This window comes from Acanthochromis polyacanthus, chromosome 11 (genome assembly GCF_021347895.1).
Source record: "Acanthochromis polyacanthus isolate Apoly-LR-REF ecotype Palm Island chromosome 11, KAUST_Apoly_ChrSc, whole genome shotgun sequence".
In the NCBI taxonomy this organism is placed as follows: domain Eukaryota; kingdom Metazoa; phylum Chordata; class Actinopteri; family Pomacentridae; genus Acanthochromis; species Acanthochromis polyacanthus.
This window is the reverse complement of record NC_067123.1, coordinates 17,760,285-17,783,039: the sequence shown is the minus strand read 5'-3', so window position 1 is coordinate 17,783,039 and position 22,755 is coordinate 17,760,285. Positions and strand designations below refer to the sequence as shown.

Below are 22,755 nucleotides of genomic sequence, written 5' to 3'. Positions count from 1 at the left end.
TTTTGATCTGTATTTTTAATCTGTTGTTATTTACATTTTGCCAACTTGATGTTATTTAAATTACTTCTAAATGACTTCTTAGCAGTTCCTTCTTGTAATGTACAATTGACAGCTATCACAGCTTTACTGTGGTACTGAAGAAAATGTGACAAATCTCAAATATGTTTTCTTTGATTTCTGAGCTGATTTATAAATGTGCAGTTGTTGGGGGCTTTGTCCTGCTGAAAGCCCATGTCTGTTACGGACAATATCCTCTGATTTTGTAAAGCCCAAAATCCTGTCCAGAACAATGACTTCAAAGTCCCTCCACCACCTTTAACCTTAATATTAGACTTGTCTAAATAGGGCTTTAGTTAGGTTGTGTAGGGTCAGTTTTTGTCTAACTTTAGGCAGAATTGTTTTGAAAGTCAGGATGCATCTCCGAGTTTCACGTACTGCACATGAAAATGGCCTTCTTTAAGTCCTAAAGCACACTGCTACTATCACTGTATGAAGTCACTGCCACACTCATGGGTACATGTAAAACGCAGAAATCCAGATATATGTACAAATGGCCAGGAAGTCTAGAAAACTAGCTAAAGAAATCAGGTTTCTAACTGGTAGCTGAACATTTTAGAGCATCAAGCTTGGATTAATACCCACTGAAAATAGTCCTCAACAAATATACAGTCTCCTCTTGCTTAAGTAAGATTTAATGAAAACAGTGGTACCTGTTTTAAGGAATTAATGAGTCTTGTTTAAAAATATACTTGGTATTATTTTATGTTCAGCAGGAATAAATTGGCCTGTGGCTGGATTAATCCATAAGGATTAAAAGCCAGAAGGAATTGAGAGACAGACCAACACATCATTTGTCTTAGACTTTTCAAAGATTTGTAAATACTGAAGTATTTTTTTTACCTTATTCTTCAACTTTCCTTAGATATGTCAAATAACTGTAGGCAAGATAGCAAAAAAAGAAAGAAAAAGAACAAAATAGAAAATGTACGCACACAGCATATTCACACTAGCGTCTACAGTGTGACATGTGTTTGGAGTGTGTGGTTATACATGATGGTGCTCAGACCAGTCAGGGTTTTTATAGACTGATGCCGATACTTTACAACTGGGTCGCTTCACTGCCACAAATCAATATTTTTAATATCAAAACTTCCCACCCAAGGCTTTAAAAAGTCCTGCCCAGCTTGAGTTGTACTAAGAAAATAATAATTTTAACCATCCTAAAGCTGTCCACTAACACCTAGACTTGATGCTTGCATAGGCTTTTCAACATCAAAATGAAAATTACTTCCAAAGAGGGAATTTACACAGTCTAATTTGCGTTGAATACGTTTGTCATTTAACAGCTTGCTGAGTGTAGCTAGGAACACACCATCCCCTCAGAGGTCGACCATATATCTGAGCGGCAATTTTAAATAAAAGGCAAATTATGACAGCATGTATCAGTTGGGTCCTAATGGGTAACACTCAGGAAGTCAAAGTGTCTGTCTGCGTGTCTGACATGAATGAAGTTTCCGCTCCAAATGCAGAAGAGGAAGTGGTGCACGTGTGAGCGCAATTGTGGTTATAGTTGAATAGTGTGTGCATGTGTATGCACTTATATTATGTAATTAAGTTTTAAGTATTAAGTATCAAGTCTCGATTACATAGCTCATAAAAATTTTAAGATGAACACGTTTAAAGTTAGAATAAGGTTAGATCAGGGTTAGATTGTGTCTGCAGGAAGTGAATATAAGCCGATGCAATGTCCTCTGAAGTGACTGAAACACGACTGTGTGTGTGTGTGCGTGTGTGTGTGTGTGTGTGCATATGGGTGTGTGTGTGTGTCTGTGTGATAGACAGAATATGTAACTGCCGTTGTGTTTTTCTAAGAGACTGAGCGCCAATGTAGGAGGATACTGCAGTCCTCCCCTTTACAGAACAGGACAGCATTTCTAATGAGAGGCTAATCATTCATCCAACACGATGAGCATAGCTGATATACGCACACCAATGACCTCATTCTCTCACACTCGCACACACACACACACACACACACACACACTACTGCAGAGACAGGCTTAGTCAGCTGTAGCAAACTGCAGACAAGAGAATGGAGGAGATGAATGACGATGGAGGAGCAGAAACAGGCGAGGAGAAAGAGGTGTGGAATCAGTTATTGAAGCCAATAAACGTGTTTCTTATAACTGTTTGTACAGGAAACTTCTTCTCACAGGAATTCCAAGTAGGTCAGTGATTGACTATTAAAGACAGGCTACAAAAAGAAGGGGTTTTTGCTGCTACAGCACAGCTTCCTAACCTTACATAATATACACTACCCTTAGAAGTCTGCGCACAAACCACGTACAAGGGCAGCCTCCTTTGTGTTTGATCACAGACTCCACAGCACACTGCAGTTATATTCTATACCAGCTGTTTAGGTCACATTAATACAACCTTCTATCGCTGCGTCTAGTGCCAAGTGCACTGAGAGTTTGCAATGTGCCTTACTAAAAAAACTCCAGAACAAAAAGTTTAAAAGATTAGTGGTTTGAAAGTGCAGATGATCAAAACTGTAGTGCATTACACCAGTAAAACTATCAGATCCACTCTCAACAGGCTGCTGGGTTAAACCAATGGTTTAACAACACCGATAGTTTGCTTTGAGGTTGTGTGGCAGACAGTAGTACAGGAAATATGGTACTGAGAGAAGGCACATTGGATTCCACTACATGCCAGAAAATTCTGGTTGCAGATGTCATGCAGTCAGTCAAGACAATGAAAAAGGCTTCTACTTCAGTGATCTGCAAGACGAGCAGCAGAAAATTCATCCTTCAAGGATAGAAAGGCCCTTAGCTAAAGTTACAAGCTGTGATATCTGCCAAACTGCGTTCTTCCCATATTTCTTAAGTTCATGAAATAACTAACAGTGGATTGACTTTTGGAGAAAGGCTCTTTTTAATGTCTGTTTGCTGCAGGGTTGTAATAATTTCTTTTCACTTTGAAAATCAACAAGACGTGTAATTTGCTCATGGATGTCAAATTTTTTGCGCACAACTACTCTACCAGTCAATAATTTGGACACATTTGCTCACTCATTTGAATGAAAATTGTGTCCAAATTTTTGACTGGTAGTGTTTAAATAATTAATATGGAATACAGCAGAATTTGAAGAATCTGTGCAGCTTGGTCTTAGACATAGGACACCTTCTTTTAATGAAATAATACATATGCAACCACGGAATTTGTTTGTTTTTTTAAATCACTGTGGACATAAAACTTTAACATTGGAGGGAAAGGGGTTAACTTTGAGGCCTGCAAAGATAAATGACCATGCCACATTTATGTGCACAACTTTGGCCTCTGAGCCTTATAAGGAATGTAGAAAAATATATAATGAAACTCACTTGGCCACACTGATGAAGTGACAAAGTAAGAAGACAGGCAGTTGAAGAGCCATAATCACTTTTTGTGGTGTGAAGCAAGTGAGAGCTGATCCAGAAATGGAAAAGGTATGAAAATCAAAACCCGTGCTCAACAGTGAAGCAGGGTTGGCTCAGGAGATGGTGAATAATTAGTATTTCCATAGCGTGTGCTCCCTGCAGGGGGGCTGCAGAAATCTTTAAGTTCCTCCTCTGATTCCTCCTTGAAGCAGATGGGTACATCTCTCTGTCACTCTCAGCTTAAATTCTCATTTTATCCCTGATTTTTCTCCTCTAACAACCTTTCTTGCCCAAATCTCTGGAGATTGTATCAATGTAGCAGGTTTCTCTGCACAAATGCTGACAATTTATGAAGGTATCTATGGGCAAAAGAAACAGAAATGTCCACATATTTTTGGCCATGTAGTTTAAGTTGCCCTTTAGTTAAAAACTGGCGATGGCATGAATAAATGACTGCTGAATTTTCCTTGAAAAATATCACATTTTAAATGGTCTTTCTCTGAAAAAATTTGGCAGCAGTACATAATAGCTCAATTGTGTGGTTTCAGAGTAAACGCTAAGTAACCACAGCATGAATGCTTTCTAATATTACATTTTCAAGGGAGGATGAAAAGCAGGTTGAATGTCCTTGGAAACAACAGGAAAGACATGTCTGAATCTGAAACATAAATAAAGAAGATACCTCTGGTAACTCAGCAGCATTACAGAAATATCTTCACTATTTTAAGTCTCACATGCATTATAAATGCACAAAAAACTGTGGTAACACAGAGTAACACGGCAGTAGTGTGTCATCATTTAAGCCTGCTACTATTGTATATGACACTATTGTTATCATTATCCACCCCCATCACCAGTGAACTCACATCATAAGTGCACTTGCGGTATTTCTCAGCAGCAAACCACAGCTTCAGCGCTGTTAACTGTTCACTGCAAGTTATTGCTCATGCCTCAGCATACTGCGTTGACTCAAACACATTCTGCCTAAAAATAAGGATGTTATTTACATAATATTTGTCATTGGGATCACATTTACAGGGTACCGTTCCTCCTCTCAGCGTCTGCTCTTGTATGAGCAAATGCAGCTTTTAGCCTAAAAAGTGAGTTGCGGGCTGAACAGCTGGTGCGCCCACTGGCCGGCTGTTTCACTGCGGGATGCTTCCTAATAACAAACTGGACCTCCTCCCATTTACCTGACAAGACCACGACTACAGCTACAGTAGCTTTCTGGGCTAAAGCGCTGGACTGCAGGCCTGAGCTACAAGCCAGACCACTTCACACAACCACTTCAACCTCAGCCCAACATGGTAAAGGAAAGGGACCACAGAAAAGGATCTGCAGCTCTGTAAAAAGTGCCTGCGAGAGCATCTCTTGAAAAATGATGGCCAGTCTTTTTTGATCATGGGATTATCATTATTACTATTGGATTAGAAGTGTAAGGTTCAATGCACAGACAGTACCTCCTCAGTGTTCTACACTGCGGAACAAAACTGAAGACTCCAAACCAATGAAACAACATATACAGAATTATGTCATAAACAAGTAGCTGTTAAACAAGCTGGTGTTGCTACAATACCAAAATTATGACTTTGATACGATACCTGACCTAATACAAACTGATGATACTCAAATGAAACCACTGTAGAAATCTAAAATATTATAAAAAGTAAAATAGATGAGAACTTAAAACCTAAAATTTTTAACATTGTTTTTTTTTTTTTTTTTAAATAAAAGAAAAAACAAGCTTTTGGAGCTTTTAAATTTTAATCACACACTTCACTGTTGCAGAAATTCAACAGCTGCTTGAGCATTTTTTGGTTGATTCTAAATCCAGGGGACCGTCTTTGACCAGAACAGTCTGTTACTGCCTGACTTTATGAGCTGCAACCAAATGACATTGATGGTATTACTACAATAATAAATATTTATTAGAACAATGTAGATTGTAAATTGTTTTTGAGAGTGCCTGTTCTCATTAATCTTTATTTCTAAATGGAATTTTACTCAATAGAAAACTACAAAATGGGCTCAGATTGCAGACAGCTGCCAAGGACATGTACTGACTGGAGTCATGTGTGTTTAGTCTACTTTTGTGCACTGATGCAGCGTGTGGGACAATTCTTGGTTTCAGCTTCTTCACAATGAAGTGCCAAATTTAGCAATTTCTGTTAATTAATTTTATTCTCAATATAATTGTAGTTCATGTACTGTTCAGTGTTTTTATTGTTTGTTTGACTTTTCATATATATAGGTATGTCTTTACAATTCTACAACTACATTTAGCAGACACTTTTATCCAAAGTGACGTATTTCTGAGAGCAAATACAACACGAGCAAGGATCTAGTCAGGCGAAAACAACCCGGATAAGTGCCAGAAAACAAGTTCAAGTGTAAAGTATTTTTGACAACAAATTAGGACATTTAGAACATTAACAGTTTTACAGTAAATAATGATAGAAGGTCATGGTATTATTAAAGCTTTAGTTATCTAATGCTAATAACCTCATCAAACTGTGATAGGTGAAGAAAGTTTGCTTGTTACACAATTAATTACACATGTCATCTGACTTATATTTTAGGGCATGAAGTACTTCCATGATCCATCAATTTCACTAACCTGCTGCTCTTTGAATTCTTTGTGCAGGTACCCTGAGATCCAAGAGGCTTGACCTTTGGACTGATACTGAATCTTTGTTTCTACAGTCGAAAATTATATGACACATATGACACTTGGCCAGAACACTTTCTCTAGTAATGCATCTTATAACATGAGATTCAGACTCTACAGCTGTGCCAGCAGCTCTGTGAGAGGGCACGCAGACACAGCTGTGCTCTGAGTTAAAGGCTATTATTAGTATGCTACCAAGTTAACAACGGCAATGCTAACGTGCACGCACACGCACACACACACTTATATGATCGATATATGAGTTTGAAATAACTACAGCTGCAATGCTAACTTGACTAAAAACCACAGTCTCTCAGTCATTCATCATTGTTCCCTCAGTCTATATGGCCTTCAATGTTTAATGCTCCACCCAAACAAAGGGAGATTTGTGAGACAGACGTTGACCTCGAGGTCTTCTTTAAAATACCTCAAAGGTTTTATGTGAGGTGCCATACGTGCATTAATAGTTAACAACACTTGGGCAGGCAGTCAGCAGTTCAACTGGGATGTGCCACTGTGTTTATTTGTGGGATGAGAAAAGGATGCGTGCAGCTAAAGTTCATAAGCATTGCTTGTATATCACAATAAATTCATTGCCATTTTGTAGTCTTCTTGCACCACTGACTGGGTGGGTTCTGCAAGGTGCCACAGAAAAGTGGCTGTGCAAAGTCCTATAGTCTAATACTCATATGTTTTCAAAGCCAACCAGTTAGTCTTCACCATTTAACTCTTCTCCTCGAAAGAATGTTCAGTAGTTTCACTTAAATGCATCAGATGCAAAACGTCATAAAAGCACATGTTGAAATCATAGAGTTGAGCAACATGAACAAACCCCAAGCATGCTGCCTCCCTGGCTCATTAGCAGCCTTTCATATCGTTTGACAACAGAGCTCCATCACTCTACGTCACTCTCTCCATGGCTAGCACGCAGGTCTCCTGAGGTGTGCTAGTCCATAGCGTAGACTAAAAGAAGAATCAAAGCAGTTGAGATACAAGTCACACTTTGTATTCAGAAGTTTGAGAATAAAATTAAAGGGGAAATAGGATGCAGAGATTTGGTAATTGGGTCTTTATAACACAACGAATCATGTAAACACATAGGTTAAACTTGACTTGTGAGAGAATTGCAATTTAGATCTTGGATTGTGGTTTTATGGGCTGCACAGTGGGTAGTGGTTAGCACTTTCGCCTTGCAGCAAGAAGATCCCCAGTTCAAATCCCGTGGTGGGTCTGGGATCTTGCTGCATGGAGTTTGCATGTTCTCCCTCTGTATGCGTGGGTTTTCTACGGGCACTCCGGCTTCCTCCCACAGTCCAAAAATATGCTGAGGTTAATTGGTTACTCTAAATTGCCCGTAGGTGTGAATGTGAGTGTGATTGTGTGTCTGTATATGTAGCCCTGAGACAGACTGGCGACCTGTCCAGGGTGTCCCCTGCCTTCGCCCGAGTCAGCTGGGATAGGCTCCATACCCCGTGACTCTAGTGAGAATAAAGCGGTGTATAGAGAATGGATGGATGGATGGATTGTGGTTTTATATGATCTGTTGGCCAGATCCTCGTTACTGTCATAGCTGTTGGGCCCCAACTGGCTTCTACGGTAGAAAGTGGATGAAACCACTTCTTCATTTAAATACATGTTTTACAGATCTTGCTAAAAGACAAAGACAAGAAAAGTCTGACAGAATTCTGAATTTACATCTCATTTACAAATTTCTTATAGCAAATGACCTGCTGAGCAGCTATGATATCTGACAGGCCAGAAAAAAGAAGAAAAAGATGAAGCTATGCATCGAGAGACTGCAGAAGAACGCAATGAAGCTCAGCACTGTCTTTTGCCTCAGCTATCCTGGACACATAAAGCACTGCTAGTGCAGCTTCCACTTTGCTCACAGCTACTCCGAGCAGCTCAGTGCTGTTTGTAAGAGCTGCATTTGTACACAAAACCAGTAATCCTACAGCAAACTGTGTGTGTCACTATGTAGCTGATGCATTTTAATGACATAATTTCATAAACCTTCCGAACAATTCATTTTTATATTTGCAAAAGCCTTAAACTAGAATGTCTCTACTAACTATTAATAATTCATGTGCAGTTATATCCTCACATAACCTTACACAGTGGTACTTTGGACTGACAGACAACCATAGTTTGGGTAATTTAATCAGTGCCATGGGAGAGAAGCTGAACTGGTGTATCCCTGTATGACATTTGGAAATTCTCTTTTGATGGACTCTATGTCCTTGTGTGCTTTGATTGATTAGTAGCAGTACTGCTTGTAAAATATATTTTATTTGACCAGTCCATGTGTTGTCAGTGTCTGTTAAGGAAACAGAATCTGATTGAAGCTTAATAAGGAAAATAGATTTAAATGCTGAGTGTAGTTTAAGTGTAGTCAAAAATGAATCCAAATTGTTCACTTAAGGCTTCATGTACAAATGGCTGACAACACCACCTAATCCATAAGGTATCCACCTAAAAAACATCTTGGAAACTCTTTGGTGCAGCATGTCTTTGGATGTCTTTAGATATAAGCTTTTCTTTTCATTTGGCTCTAACATGTATAGGATACTTTGTTGACTTTTGGATTCATCATCTTTGTAGTAAACTCTCCATTTATACTGGTTTGCAACAGCTTGAAAATAGCTGACATGCAGCAAAGCTCAGGAGTCAATAACATCCGCCACTGATTTTTACTCTGTCAGTCACTGTGAAACTACTGTGGACAAAGTGATGGCAATGTAATACATACTCCTCATTTTACTGACATCTTTAAGTCTCTTTTTACGGTGGCATTCGACACTTGAGCAGACTAGAAGCCCTTGATAATACCGATATAGGATTCCTGTTTATGACTTTGATGTATTACGGTTTATCTTACAGTGTAAGAGCTGCCGAGAGACTTGTGATTCTCACAAAACACAGACTTATGAGAGAGAGGTAAGAGTGCAGTCACTGCTAGGAATATTGCATAACTTGCCAACATCAATAAAGCATCCTGTCTGCTTTTTACTAAAAGAAGCATCTGTTATCTTAGTCTTGAAAAGGAGCAACAAGCCAGAAACCTTACGTCTTTATCAAAATGCATTCTTGTCTATATCTATGTTCTTGTGGACTTGTGAAACGTCATCAGTGACAAGCCAGGCCTTATTCAGCATGGTAATATTTTATTGACCAAAACACTTAGTCCCTTTACAATCATGGCTTAAACCCTTAAAAACTCATTCACAAGATCAAAATATATATGTAGACGTTTCCCATGAAAACAATCTCTTAAATACCTGATGTAACTGTTAATTACATTAAATACATAGATCTATGAAGTACCTCCCAGCTCATCTATGACGGTGCTCACTGAAAAACTACTCCAAGCTACACAATGACAACTTGTAATGTGGGAGAAATTCAACTACAGATCTTTAAACAGGAAACTGATTCTGGAGAAGAAAAATTATACAGAAAGGTCCAACTTTTAAATTGACAGTTTGTTGTGTTTAAAACCCTGGAAATTTCAATCTGTGCTGTTGAGATTGTCATCAGAGTACTACACGACCAAAGTGGAAATGTTCACCCAAAGCACTGGTCGCTCATTTCACACGATATGTCTTCTGACACACAAAAAAACCCAACATATTGACATGCTGCCAAAAAAGTGACTTTCAGAATATTTTCCCTGGATGGGGTTGAACCATTTAATTGATTACAATGAGAAAAATAATCAGTGGGTTAATATGTATGAAATTTCAATATATGTATTTGTTCATCCCTGGTGATAATACAAAATGTTGGCACATGTTTTGCTGGTGTTTGAAACAGCATTTAAACCACTTTGGGCACTACACGTTTACCCACAATGCAACTTTGCAGCCAACAGCTAGGTTGGATATTCTGGTTTGCTGTGATATAATTAACTAATGTAGCTTTGAGCTTCTAGCCTCAAGCAGACATGAAGCTACAAGAGAATGAAAATAAATCTTTAATAGTTGTGATAATAAATTATTAGTATTTGGATAGGTCAACTCAAGTTTTAAGCAAAAATTGTTCCTTCCATAAATTATAGTAAATTCAGTCCTTTTGAGTTTGGACTGTTTGTCAGACCCAACAGCATTAGTTTCAATGGAAACTAAGATGGGTATTTCTATTTTCTGACATACTAATTAAATGATTAATGTATTTCTTTAAACTTAGGATAATAGCATTACAGATAGTGAACATTAGCTGACAACCAAGAACAACAATACTCTGTTTTTATAGAGTTGACAAGCATGTTTCCCTGCATGAACCTAGATGGCATAGTTATATTTAGTTCATGCCACATTTTGGCAGCTGATTGAAAACATGTGATCACCATAGTAAAGCTGAGCTCAGCGTCTATCATCCTCCTCTGAAACAGTGAACAAGAGCTTTATAGCACACAATAATGAAAGCTGAGTTGTGTTCAAGTCAATCATATCTACAGCCTGATAGTCATGGATGAATTTACACTTCTCTCATTCACTATATTCTGTGCCGATTCTCTTGTCTGCCTTATTGCTTTCATTTCTTAAGATCTTCACTGATATTCACTGGGAAGTTACTCCTCTGGAACACACAAAGTCTTACCAGGATTAAGAGGGAGAGACAGAAACAGAGAGAGAGAGAAAGAGAACGAACGTGCATGAATGATAGTGAGAGAGCGTGGCCAATTCCCCCATGGAATCCACACATTGTTTCCCCTCAGCCGATGGGGGATTCTTATCAAAACACTGCCAGGACTATCATGAAAGGATATGGTAATTACGGAAAACACACACACACACACACACAAACAGAGCAAGGAAGGCCGACCAAGCACTGCACTAATACAATGTGTCTGGTGGTGTGGGGGCTATTTACATACCCTTCCAGAGCGCTTGTCACATTCAATTAATTACTCTCTGGAAGGGTGACAAAGATGATTAAAAAGAATGATTAAAAATATTTTCTCATATGTCTCCAAAAAATCCGCTAAGTCCTTTGAATATGAAGCCAAATGATCTTTACAACAAGGCAGGCTGTCTTAGTAAAAGTTAAAGGTGTTTTTTTTCCCCATTCCCAAGAGGGATTACAGTATCTTTCCTTCAACTAAGGGAGGGAATGTAGAAAATGAGCCAGAGAGGATGTTTGCAGGAGCGGCTGTGATCATGAGCCGTGCTTTATTCTGGCGGGGGAAAAGAAGAGCTGAAGCCTGTAGGGTAATGAGCAGCATCACAGCGTCCGTTCATAACCCCTCACATCTGATGTCTTTCAGCGAGCGCAGCCTATTTAACACTGTCAGATCAATTAGTAGGTGAAGAAAGGGCTGGGGAGACGTGGAGCCTTTTGTTCAAACAGACACCGTGTGCGAGGAGGTACAGTACGGTTTAAGGGAATTTATCTCGGCAGAAGGTTTCTAATGTTCACAATGTGCGATTCTGCTTCATTTATCGCACAAAAGAACGGGGTGAATCGGGATTGTTGTGCTAAAACATGTAGGCTAAATCAAACACCAGGGATGTGACAGCCTTGTGGGGGAATCGGGAGCTGTTAGAGTGAGCCAAATACCCCAAGGGGCCTATGAATACAGAAATCTACATTTCAAGTAGCGCCGCACCTCCGCTGGCTTGTATTTCCGACTGCCGCTGAAATACGCTCAAGCTGCCTGAGCCTAATTTCTCACTTATGACTGAGGACTCCCGACTGCAGCCAAGCTCAATCCATTTCTCACGAGGGCTCCTTTCAGTGTGGACATTCCTCGAGGAAGCCTCTCTTTACTCAAAAATGTCATTTTTTATGCAAATGTCCACCCATGAAATTTCTTTTTCCCTCTCTACTGTTCGGCCCTTTATCAGGAAACATAATGGCTTGTTTCAGCCAGATTAGCATCGTCTTTGAGATTAGCGAGCCAACAAACAGACTGTGACGGTGACACACAGTACCTTTGTAGTTTTGGTCACTCATCGCCTGCTAAAAAACACACTGCAGCTGTTCATTTTAAGCACAAGCAGCAGGGTAGATTAATCGTTCTATCCTGATAGATAGGAGGCTTTTCCTCTATTAATGATCAAAAGATCATATGCTTTCAATTAATTAACATCAATAGAGAGTTTAAAATCCACACAAACAATGAATCCAGTTGTTCTCTTGTGGCATTTCGTCATGCAGTGATTTCTAATAATCTTCAGTTGTAATCATTATCTGGTCCATTATATACTGCCCAGTTGGAGTTATTGTTCATAAACTGAAATCACATAGAGAAGAGAGGAAGAACAGAACCCTGTCTGTTTCTTGAAACCGCAAGACCCAATCAAAATCTGGTATCTGTTCTAAATCTAAGTCCAATCTATCCCTTCAACTGACATAAGGAGGTAGGACTAAATCACATTCCAAGTATTAAAGGTTGATCAATATTGTTTTTCAGGGTATGTATTGATGTTGGTCATCAGTAATTATTTAGACAATGACTGATATTTGGAACAGATATACATGAGTAGAAAAATTGATCTTGGTGTCAAAACGCCGAATAACACATAGTTTAAGATAAATTGTTGTTTCTGTGTGTGTTGATGGGGAGGTAAGAGATGGAGCCAACAGTAGTACATTTATATAGTTATCTATTTTTTATCATGAATCCATCAATAAAATATGATATCAATGACTGAGAACATGCTGTACATCAATTACGATAATCGTTTGGATCTTATGAAGCATACACTGGTGGACATTACAAGAAACACTACAGTTCGACAAAAAAATCACCATTTTACTTCTGTTCGTTGATGAGGACTATAAAAAAATTTTAGACATAAAAATCATGGCATCTGTCCGGCTGCACCTTTTTATTGATGTTTCATTTTTCATAGTTTGTGACTAAAACAATGAAAAAAACAACCGTCACTAAGCTCCTATAGTGACAAACCATGTATTGTCAGCAGAGATTCACCATCTTAATCTGGTGGATCAGCATACGCCCTTATACCGACCTTATTAAGTGGATTGGGCAATGGCCAGACACAAGTTTAAATTTGATGCATGAAGCTACTTTAGATGTTCTTTAATTCCTGTGTTCTACAAAAAAACATGATGTAGTTGATAATAATTTAGTTTTCCTATAAGGGCATTTTTCTGCACTCTTTGCCCCCTGGGTTATGTTTTTGTAGCACTGTGACGTTGGAACAAAACACGATGAAGAAGAACATGTCAAAAAACAACCACTAAAGTCTGAAGTTTGAAATCTGTATCCACTGGATTAGTTTTTCTACCGATACTGACCTGATGAAGCAGATCAAGAATCAGCCAGATGCTGCCAAGTCATAATAGATAGCATTTGTTCAGAAATATCAATAAAAATATTGTTTGACTAAATCTAGGGACTCTTCTTCTTCTAAAAAACAAAAAAGAGGGGGCAGTATGGCTCAATGGGTAGAGTGGCCATCTTGCAACTGGAGGGTCGCGGGTTTGATCCTTGGCCTGGAGAGCTCATGTCAAGGTGTCCCTGAGCAAGACGCCGAACCCCTAACTGCTCTTGATGAGCCGTGGTTAACGCTTTGTATGGCAGCTTCCCCCATCAGTATGTGAAAGCAATTTCGTCGTACTCTGTATAATGACATTCTTCTTCTACTTCAGTCACAGTAATGCTGCGTTATTATTCAAATTTAAGCTATCAAATTGGTACTTTTCATGAGTTTTGGTGTCATAATGCTGAAAGAGAAACTGTTGAAACAGTAAATTCTTAATTAAAACCTTGTCAAGTAACTACGTAATGTTAGCTTTGCAAGAAAGTTTTGGTTTGTAAGGCAAAAGAAGAAAAATGAGCAATCCATCAACAAGTGAAATAGATGAGGAGCTGCAGAAGTGTGTAATGAAACTAAATGAGCCCTTATCCAGTGGACACAGAGGACGAGTACAGCATCTGCATGAATCACCATTCATCACAGCAGCTCAGTGCTGTTTGCACACAGAAGAGGAGAGTGCATGTTCCATACAGTACATATCAGACACACTGAATGTGATGCTATATCTGCGCTTAAGACAGAATACGCAAATATTTCCAGAAGGCTGATGCATTATGACAATGTAGTCCAATACAACAGTTTGAAAAGAATGATGGTGCAGGAATGTCTCCTCTGATATTTTAAAAGCTGAGTGATGCTGCAGGCTCTTGTTATGATACATAAGAGTGATAATAGTAAGCTTCAAGCAGTGAGGTGTACAGATTTAAAAGGTGGGGAAAAGGGCGCTGAGTTGAAGTATCGGGAATGACATTGAAAGAAAACACACACACGATTGGTGCATCCCTACTTCTTGCTTCAGGTAAAAATATTTGGAGTGTGTAAACCCAGCTGCTCTCCCTACTAACCAGAGAGAGCCCATGCATCACTGAATTCCCCTGCTTTCTCAGTCCTCCAGGAAATGCCTGGACTTTACAGACTTGTTTCTTGCTCCGTTCACAGTGTGAAGCTGTGAGGTCACACCTCCACCTTCCTCTCACCGTCTACCACTGCTCCCAAAAGTCATCAGCTTGAGAAGAATAACAAACGTTAACATACAATGAATGCTCTTACTCAGACATTGATTGGCAGAAGCACGCGACCCGTCAGTCTTTCATCACATTCTAACTCTGGAGGAAAAGGAACCATGCAAACCAGTTCAGCCGCAACACAGCAGCCTTTCCACCCTTGGGGAGCGTGAGCAAACACAGCATTGTTGCTACAGTGATCCTAATGGTAAACACTGTCAATCAGGTCAATTGCAGTAATACATATTTATTTTACTTTTTACACCGAGTGTGGCTCATTCCTCAGACTGTTTACAAGGTCCTTTCATTATGCTTGAGCCAGAGCAAACAGCAGCGCAAATGCAGCACAGTAATCTACCTATGCTATTCATATGAGTCACTGAGCCGGCACAGTCCATTCACACAGCTCACACAAACACACACAAAAGTGCCTCAGGTGTCAGAGCAAACAGCCCTTTTAAAAGACACAATCAACAGGCTCCTACCTGCAATTTGGTGGCGGGTCCAAGGTTATCTCTGCCAGCTCTTTCTGGATTCTGAAAGAGAGGAGGATCCGGGTTATAATCACACTCTCACAGACAGTTGTATAAATCCTGCCTGTAAAATCAATCTGTAAGTGTACACACTGAATACCTCATTGATTTTCTAATGAGCTCCTGAGCACTGTGATTGAGCACAGGAATAAGTCCTGTCACGCAAGATCAACACAGGGATGCATGGCTGAATATCTACCATCTTTTTAAGCAAGCATCCATAAAATTGATATTGATGTCAAAAGGCCACGTTGGATAAAAGAGCCATATCTGTTACATCGGGTTAAATTAATTTTTTGCTGCCGATCAGGGTCCTGTCTCGACCCGCACGCTGTCAGGAAGCTGTTGGGAGCATTTCCACAAAGGACACATAAAAAAGGGTTTAATGAATAGACAGTCTGGGGTCAAATTTCTCCCTGGTTAAGTATTCATACAATTCCAGTGATTTGCCTGCATGGATGCAGAAGCCAGGTTCGACTTTACGGTCACTCAATCACTTATAAAAGCTGCTGATATTCTCTTCTTTGCAGAGAGGACTGGGGATGCATTTAGAGGCATAAGGCACAGAGTGCTTCATTTGTATGTTATGCGGTCAGCATTTCAGAGAGTGGTGGTAAGCTGCTATATTACTGGACTCCCATAGTTTGCTGGTAACACATCTGTCATATCTGTATGGCTTAACAAGGTTGTCTTGGCTGAGATAAACACTGGCAATAAAGAGCAGTCACAGTAATGCTACTGTAGCTGTATCTAAAGCATCACAGATTCAACCACAAATGCAGCTGTAGGTCAAGCAGTCAATATATTCACAGCTTTAGTCAGCACAGTCATTCAGAGCTGCTGCAGCTGTCCTCACAGGCAGTGGATAGAGACTGTCGCAGCGCTGCCTTTTGAAAGGAGGAATGAGCAATAAATGCATCGTGTAAGTGTCACATCATTTCTCTTTTCCGTGAACTGGCAGCGCATTAATACTGGACTGGACCAATACATTACAGGTGCAATAAGGAAGTTTTTGTGCTATAGCAGCCAACAGCTATGAGCTATGTGAAGATACAGTAAAGGTTTGGCATCCTTAGCAGATGATAAGGTTATGTCCCTTCTGTATATGTTGTAATTTGAGCTTTTTGTGCTATGTTCTGGCAGCTGGTTTGGACATGCATGCATGTTGGTGCATGTTAAAGGATGTGAGTGTCTCCCTTTCAAACTGTTGGCCATCTCTTCATTTATTAACAGACCTAAAGTGCTCTGACTGCAGTCCACAGCGTTCAGCCGTTGCCATGCAAACAAAAGAATTTCATTAATGTTATTTACCTATTGTATGGAAACTGGTTTCATTAAAGTGGGACTTTTTATCACTGTTTAGTAGCTCTGCTTTTCCTTCTCATGTTGTTTTGCTCCAATTTGTGTGCGTCTATTTCCACATATTGGTCATCTCCTGGATGGACCGGAGCTGTAAAAGGTTCTGTTCCGGTTCAACAACTGTACTAGCCTAGCCGCGCTCGACCCATGCTCTGAAGACGCAAGGATCTAGGCACGCTCGACACGGAGGGAGGCGGGCTAAAAGGTTGTCTATCAAATCACTCTGCAGCAATTGGGTAGGTATACAACCAATCAGCGCAACGAATAGGCTACTAGAGCGCCGGAAATCAGAGGATGCGGTAGTTCGGTGAAGCCTTATTTATACAGTCAATGGGTGAAGCTCAAGTATATTACAGACATGTTAACAGAAGGATTATTCAGAGTCGGTGCTAATGGAGCTCAATGACTGTTGTCGTTTTTGTTGTCGACCCTGGCAGAGAATTAAATTCGTTGCCGTGGGTTGTCTAGCGCGGCTAGGCTACAACTGTACATGAGTGTAGACAAACAGGTTCAGTGACAGGTACTCGAGTTGACTTGCCCTGGCCATTCAATCTAGTTTCCAATGCTAGCATGAGCTAATGGTTGCGACTGGATTATTTTTGTTGATTGTTGCGTATAAAACCTTTTTGATTGTAAATAAAATGAGGGGATGGGGGAGGTGTGGTCAACGTGCCCATTTGTTTTGGTCTGAGATGCTGGAGCTGTAGTGGCATCCAGTGGTTTTGAATGTTGCACACAGAATCTTTAACTGTTTTTATGAACCAAAGAAATGCAAAACATATGGCAAGGGAACTCAGAACCAAATGTAAATGTGTTTAGCTGAACTCTGCCACAGTATTTCTATAATATCATGGCATTTACTTTCATGATATTGCAAAGAGGGATGTTAATGTAGATGATTCATATTTAGATTCATTCATTTTCAGTGCTTCATATCAACAAAAGGAAGATGCATATTCACCACTCGAGAAAAAGCACATCAGAAGGTTCAAAAGGGTCAACGTTGGATTTTTTTTCTGAATGGTTTTTCCACTCCCTCCCAACAACCCTCCACATTCTTCCAAAAGCATGACAATAATTCATCTAGGGTGTCACAAAAGATTAAGGAAAACCCGATTAGTGACTCCACTATCCAAAGAAACTGGGAAAAAATAACTTTCATAGCAGAGTGGTTGAGGGAAAACCACTGCATAGCCCACGGAACATTAAATCTCCTCTAGATTTTACCTCAACACACCCTGATGATGGTGGTGTAAACCAAACAGAACTCAACAAACAGATCATTATACCTACTGTCAAGTATCAAGGCAGCAGTGCGACGTCGTAGGGATGATTTGCTGCTTTAGGGTTAGGGTGACTTCATAACGGAGTAAAACATTAAACATTAAATCAACATTTAATCAACCAGATAATCCTGGAGAAGAACGTCAGGTTATCAGCTGGTGAGTTGAACTTTATCGCAACTAGGCTTTGTAGCGAAACAGTGATCCCAAGAATACGAGTAAGTCCACCTCTGAATAGTTTAAAATAACACATTTTTGCAGTGGCCTAGCAGAAGCCCAGACTAGAACATTTCTTGCTCACAAACTGTCCATTGTGGCTGTAATAAAGTAGTTCTGCAAAGATGAGTGAGCCAGATTTCTATTAGAGCAATGTCAGGAGGATGAGGTACAGTTGTCGGAAATGTTGTGTTGTGGTTGTGATGTTAAAGGTGGCACATCAAGGCAAAATGTTTAGGGGGAGATTACTTTTTAATTCTGGTAAATACTCTGATTGCCTTCACTTTATGTTAAATGTTGTTTGAAGAACAGACAGTTTAGTATGCGATGTACAGACAGATAAAAGAAAAATTGAGGTAAGTTTGGTTGAATACTACTTCTTGTCACTGTGGGTGTTCTAGATCATTTTTTCTGGGAACGATGAACATTTATGCTCGAAAAGGGTGGCTGAACAGGTGACTTCAGCTAAAAGGTGCTGTCTCAGCTGCACAGTAGACTATGCTGCCAAGCTTTGCAAGTCTAAACTCAAATTCAAATTGCCATGTTCAAACTCTCAAGGACATGACTTCGAATGTAGCATATTCTGTATAAAGAATCCCTTCAATAGTTTCTTTTTTAATTTTCCCTTTCTTTCTCAGTTCCTCTGGCATCTTGCTTTCACGCTTCCCTGTGTCAACTCTGAAGATGTTCAGGGATGCCATAACACAGAAAACAAAATAACTGACTAGTCTTATTGATCATTTGTTCTGTTCACTCAACTGTTTGTTAGCTGGGACATAAATGTAATTTGTTATTGCAAGAGAGGGAGAAGAAAGACAAGCAGTCGATGCTGACATGATTTATTGTTTCAGCATCGACATGGCAATAAATGGATGTGCAGTGCAGCAGTCACACTGCTAAGCAATGTGGGGCTCACCTATATTACACTGCTGCTCTCGTATGACTGTTGCTGCTTGTTTTAATATGCCATTTTACTACAATTGGAAAAAAATGCAACGAAAGTAGAGTAGGGCTTATTCTTTACTTTGGCATGCATAATCAAAATATTTAAAAGCGTGGGAAGTTCTGACATATTTGAAGAAATATTTCCGATAATGCACCATTTCTCATTTGAAGCATATAAGTGGCTTTGTTCATGTTATGTCCTCAGGTCAGGTGTTGAGTTGTATCCTTCCATTGAAACAGCATTCAGACAACTCAGGTTGATTTGATCGACTCATCAGACACTAACAGCTAAATCAACCTGCAGTCATTTTTCTCCTGTTAGAAATATGGATGTGCCTCAAATTTTCAGCAGAACATTGCTTACTAAGTAGCACTGCAATCGTGGGAAACATGGCATCAGAAGTAAGTGAAAGTGTCAGAAGTCAGGCTGTTATTCTGAGCAAAGGAGCTTTCTCAGTGTCAAATCATGGCTAGGGTTTTCCCTAGGTTTCTGGAGGGCTTAAGCGCTGTGTGTGGAGGGGGTGGGTTAGCATTTTCAGACTGTCTTTTCAAGCTTATCATCTGTGACAGCCGATTTTCTCCTTGCTCGTCATGAATTTATTTCCTGCATGACAGATAAAACACGTTACAGGAGCCTTCACAATCTCCTGCAGGGTAAACTAGGCTGATCCAACACTTTTAGTGCTGATTAACTCTCAAACATTCACTATAAATGTACTGAGAACACTCATGAGTCTGGCAATATTAAGGCTTCAAATAAGACTTGCAACAAGAGAGCAAACGATATCACAGCGGATCAAACCTACAGCGAAACATGCTTCTGGGAACATTCAGGTTCTGAGGAGAGTGAGAGTCGATTCATAGCTACTCTGCAGTGAATCAACTCCACCCTGACTTTGGAGAAACAGCGCTTTGTTCATACATGCATATTTAGGATTCATACTGCAGGAGTATAATGAGCCCACACACACTTGAAAGATTTAACTTGAGGACCAAAGAAGACCATGAGTGCTGACTGTCATGGTCCACAGTCGCTGAGCTCAACAACAGTGACCATTTACGGGGAATCTGAAGACTGAGAAACCATTCCTGACATGAAGAGAAGCTGTTTGCAGCATTGTCACATCACGCTGAGATAACACGGCTTATCAGGTTTGAACAACCGATTGCGTCCAGGTAGCTCCAGTGCTGCTGTCATTAAAGTGGAAGGGAGAGAACGAAACGCTGAGAGATTTTGAAATTCATGGACAATTTTCACAGATTCAACTTTTTATTGAAAATATTAAGCTGATTTTAGCAATCACACATTTGGTAATAAATTAGAAATAAATGAAAAACAGACAAGTCTATTTTGGCCACTGTATCTGCATGAAGGAGTCATTTTGGATTATGAATAATAACAGGTGTACCGACATGCTGCCCGAATCATCAAGAGTCATTTTTATCACAAAGCTGTCAAATGTAAAAACAGTGACATGATTGCATTAGAAACACAAACTTTTACCACGTCACACAATAAGTTGCAACAAATTCACTACAAGAATCTTGAAATTTTGTTGGATACCATCATTCCTCCATGCACTGTAAATTATACATCTCAATCAAACGGTCTTTCGTTCAGAAAAACAAATCATATACAAATTGCTGCTGCTTCTTCGTGTGAGGTTGGAGGAAATAAAAAGAAAAGCGCAACTGAAGCATACAACACAAACTACAGGACTGTTGGTAGAAAGAAACACTGCATCACAAAAGACTTCCTGGAAAGGAACGTGCATCACAGGTTGATGATACATACTGTACCGGGGCAAGACCATCCAAAGAAGGATTTTCTTTAAAGCCTCCTCTGTGGGGAAATGACTGCACACGACTCGGTTGGGGAAGGAGGGGAAAAAAGAGACATATATTTGCAAAGGAGCCTGTAATACTATCTCCACGGTTATGGAGTCATTCTCAGCTTCAGTGCGTGCTGTGTAATTTTATCTGCAGTATTTCCTGAGGTGGCATATTTTGACGACTGAAGCTGGGGACCTGTTAGGGAGAGTGGTGCAATGAACAAGGCTGGAGGAATCCAAAGGGGGAAGTGCTTCTGACTGCACCGTGAGTTCCTCACTCTTGTGCACGATCTCTGTAACCAAGCACTTGCTTTCACTAATGTTCCACAGCTCATTGCTTTTGATAATCCCTTGAGATAGTCCGTGCGCTAAACTATTACATTCTGCATGCCTCGACAAATGCAAATACGTTATTATCATGTGGGCATTCTTTTCATGATGGAAAACACCAGCTTTGGTGTGTGTGCATGGCAGCTGATGATTTATTACAGGAGCTAACACTGAAGCGTGATCAAATAACAGTGTGCCACTCAAACCTGCTGTAATGCACTAACTCCTGAGGTTCTTATTTTTTTTGATGTAGTTGTCACTGGTGATAACAAGTCGTCACTGTACGTATTTAAAACTGTCTGCTGTGGATGACGGTATCAGGGTATCATTTCTTTTGTGCCACAGGATGCACAAAGCAGTGTTTACAAGAGCAAATGCAGAGGCTTTGAGTGAAGTAGCCTTGTGATCCCAGGGGATCATCACACAGAAAGACTGTTGCTACCAGACTTGGGGATATGCTGGTAAATGGGAATGGATTTGCACCAGTGAAACAATACAATGTTTATGTTAAATGTTAAATGTTTATTTATTTCATTTTTCTGATGTTATGTTAGTTGACATTTAAAGACTTGGCAAAGTGCCTCAGTAAAGATAATTTATTACTCTACATTGCACTTTCCTAACAAAAGTCCTAACCCTTGAGAAGCTGGATTGACACTACATTGGGCAATTTTTGCTAACAGAGGCCAAAAGTCCATTTTATTGTCTTTCTTGTGTTGTTCTATTTCATTTATATTTTATTTATAAGATATTTAAAATATTTTTTTTCACAGTACAATTTGTCTGAATAGATTTGAGAATTAAAATGTCATTACTTTGGAGGGGCTTACTTGCATTATTATCATCCCAATATATGATTATATCAGTAGCATGAAATGGTCTTAACATGCTGTTCATCACAATTATTTCTGGAACAATATATCATGACAGGCCTACCATATACAAATACCTCTTAAGACTTTTTTTCATGAGTGCAACACTTCAAATGCCAGCAGTGAAAAGCCTCAAAAGTTACTTAAGTTGTGATCGCTTCAGTGATTTATCCTCAGAATGAATTTGGGCCCAATCAGTTTAATTAGGATGTGCTTTAATTAAGAGCAGCAGAATAATGCACCTTTATTTTGGTGACGCTGCTTCTAGCACTGGGAGCAGGCTTGTTCATCTCACACCTATCAGCACTACAGCTGCCAATAAATGGCACAGGGTAGGGAATAACAATGCCTCTCTCAGCAGCTCTGGTATCAGCATCAACACTGGCTATGCTGCTTGGCCAGCTTATTGCCCGATCAGATAACAACTGCTGTTGCTTCATGCCTTCACACAAGATATCCACTTCCAATCTGCCATGAACTGGTTATAAACTGAATCGGTGCTGTGTAACATCAGGGAACTGTGAAAAAAAAAAAAAAAACACCAGCAGTGAGTTTAAAGTGAAAACTGCCACTGTTGGCAACCTTTTCCTCTCTCTGGATAATTGATGTGTTTATGCCCAACGGTGTGCATCATTTTCCAGCAGCCTCTAAGGTCTGACTGGATGTATGGAGAGACTCAAGAAAATATAGTGGTGGTAAAAACACATTAGAGCAGTAACATATAGTGCTGTGCATATATTTAAGACACTTTGGATGTTTAGAGTTTTATCCATCTGTCTATTC

At 39.7% G+C, this 22,755-nt stretch overlaps 2 protein-coding genes across 3 annotated transcripts in view; both read right to left on the bottom strand.

Moving 5' to 3' along the window:
- The window catches only part of rpl15 (ribosomal protein L15), a 345,074-nt gene that overhangs the window by 99,326 nt on the left and 222,993 nt on the right, over nt 1-22,755 (bottom strand). The gene's annotated exons all lie outside the window — the stretch shown is intronic.
- The window catches only part of ube2e1 (ubiquitin-conjugating enzyme E2E 1), a 122,050-nt gene that overhangs the window by 89,636 nt on the left and 9,659 nt on the right, over nt 1-22,755 (bottom strand). For both annotated transcript variants that reach the window (XM_051955285.1, XM_051955284.1), the window contains exon 3: nt 15,088-15,138. In XM_051955285.1, coding sequence (XP_051811245.1) covers nt 15,088-15,138 — 51 coding nt within the window. The remainder of the gene's footprint in view (nt 1-15,087; nt 15,139-22,755) is intronic.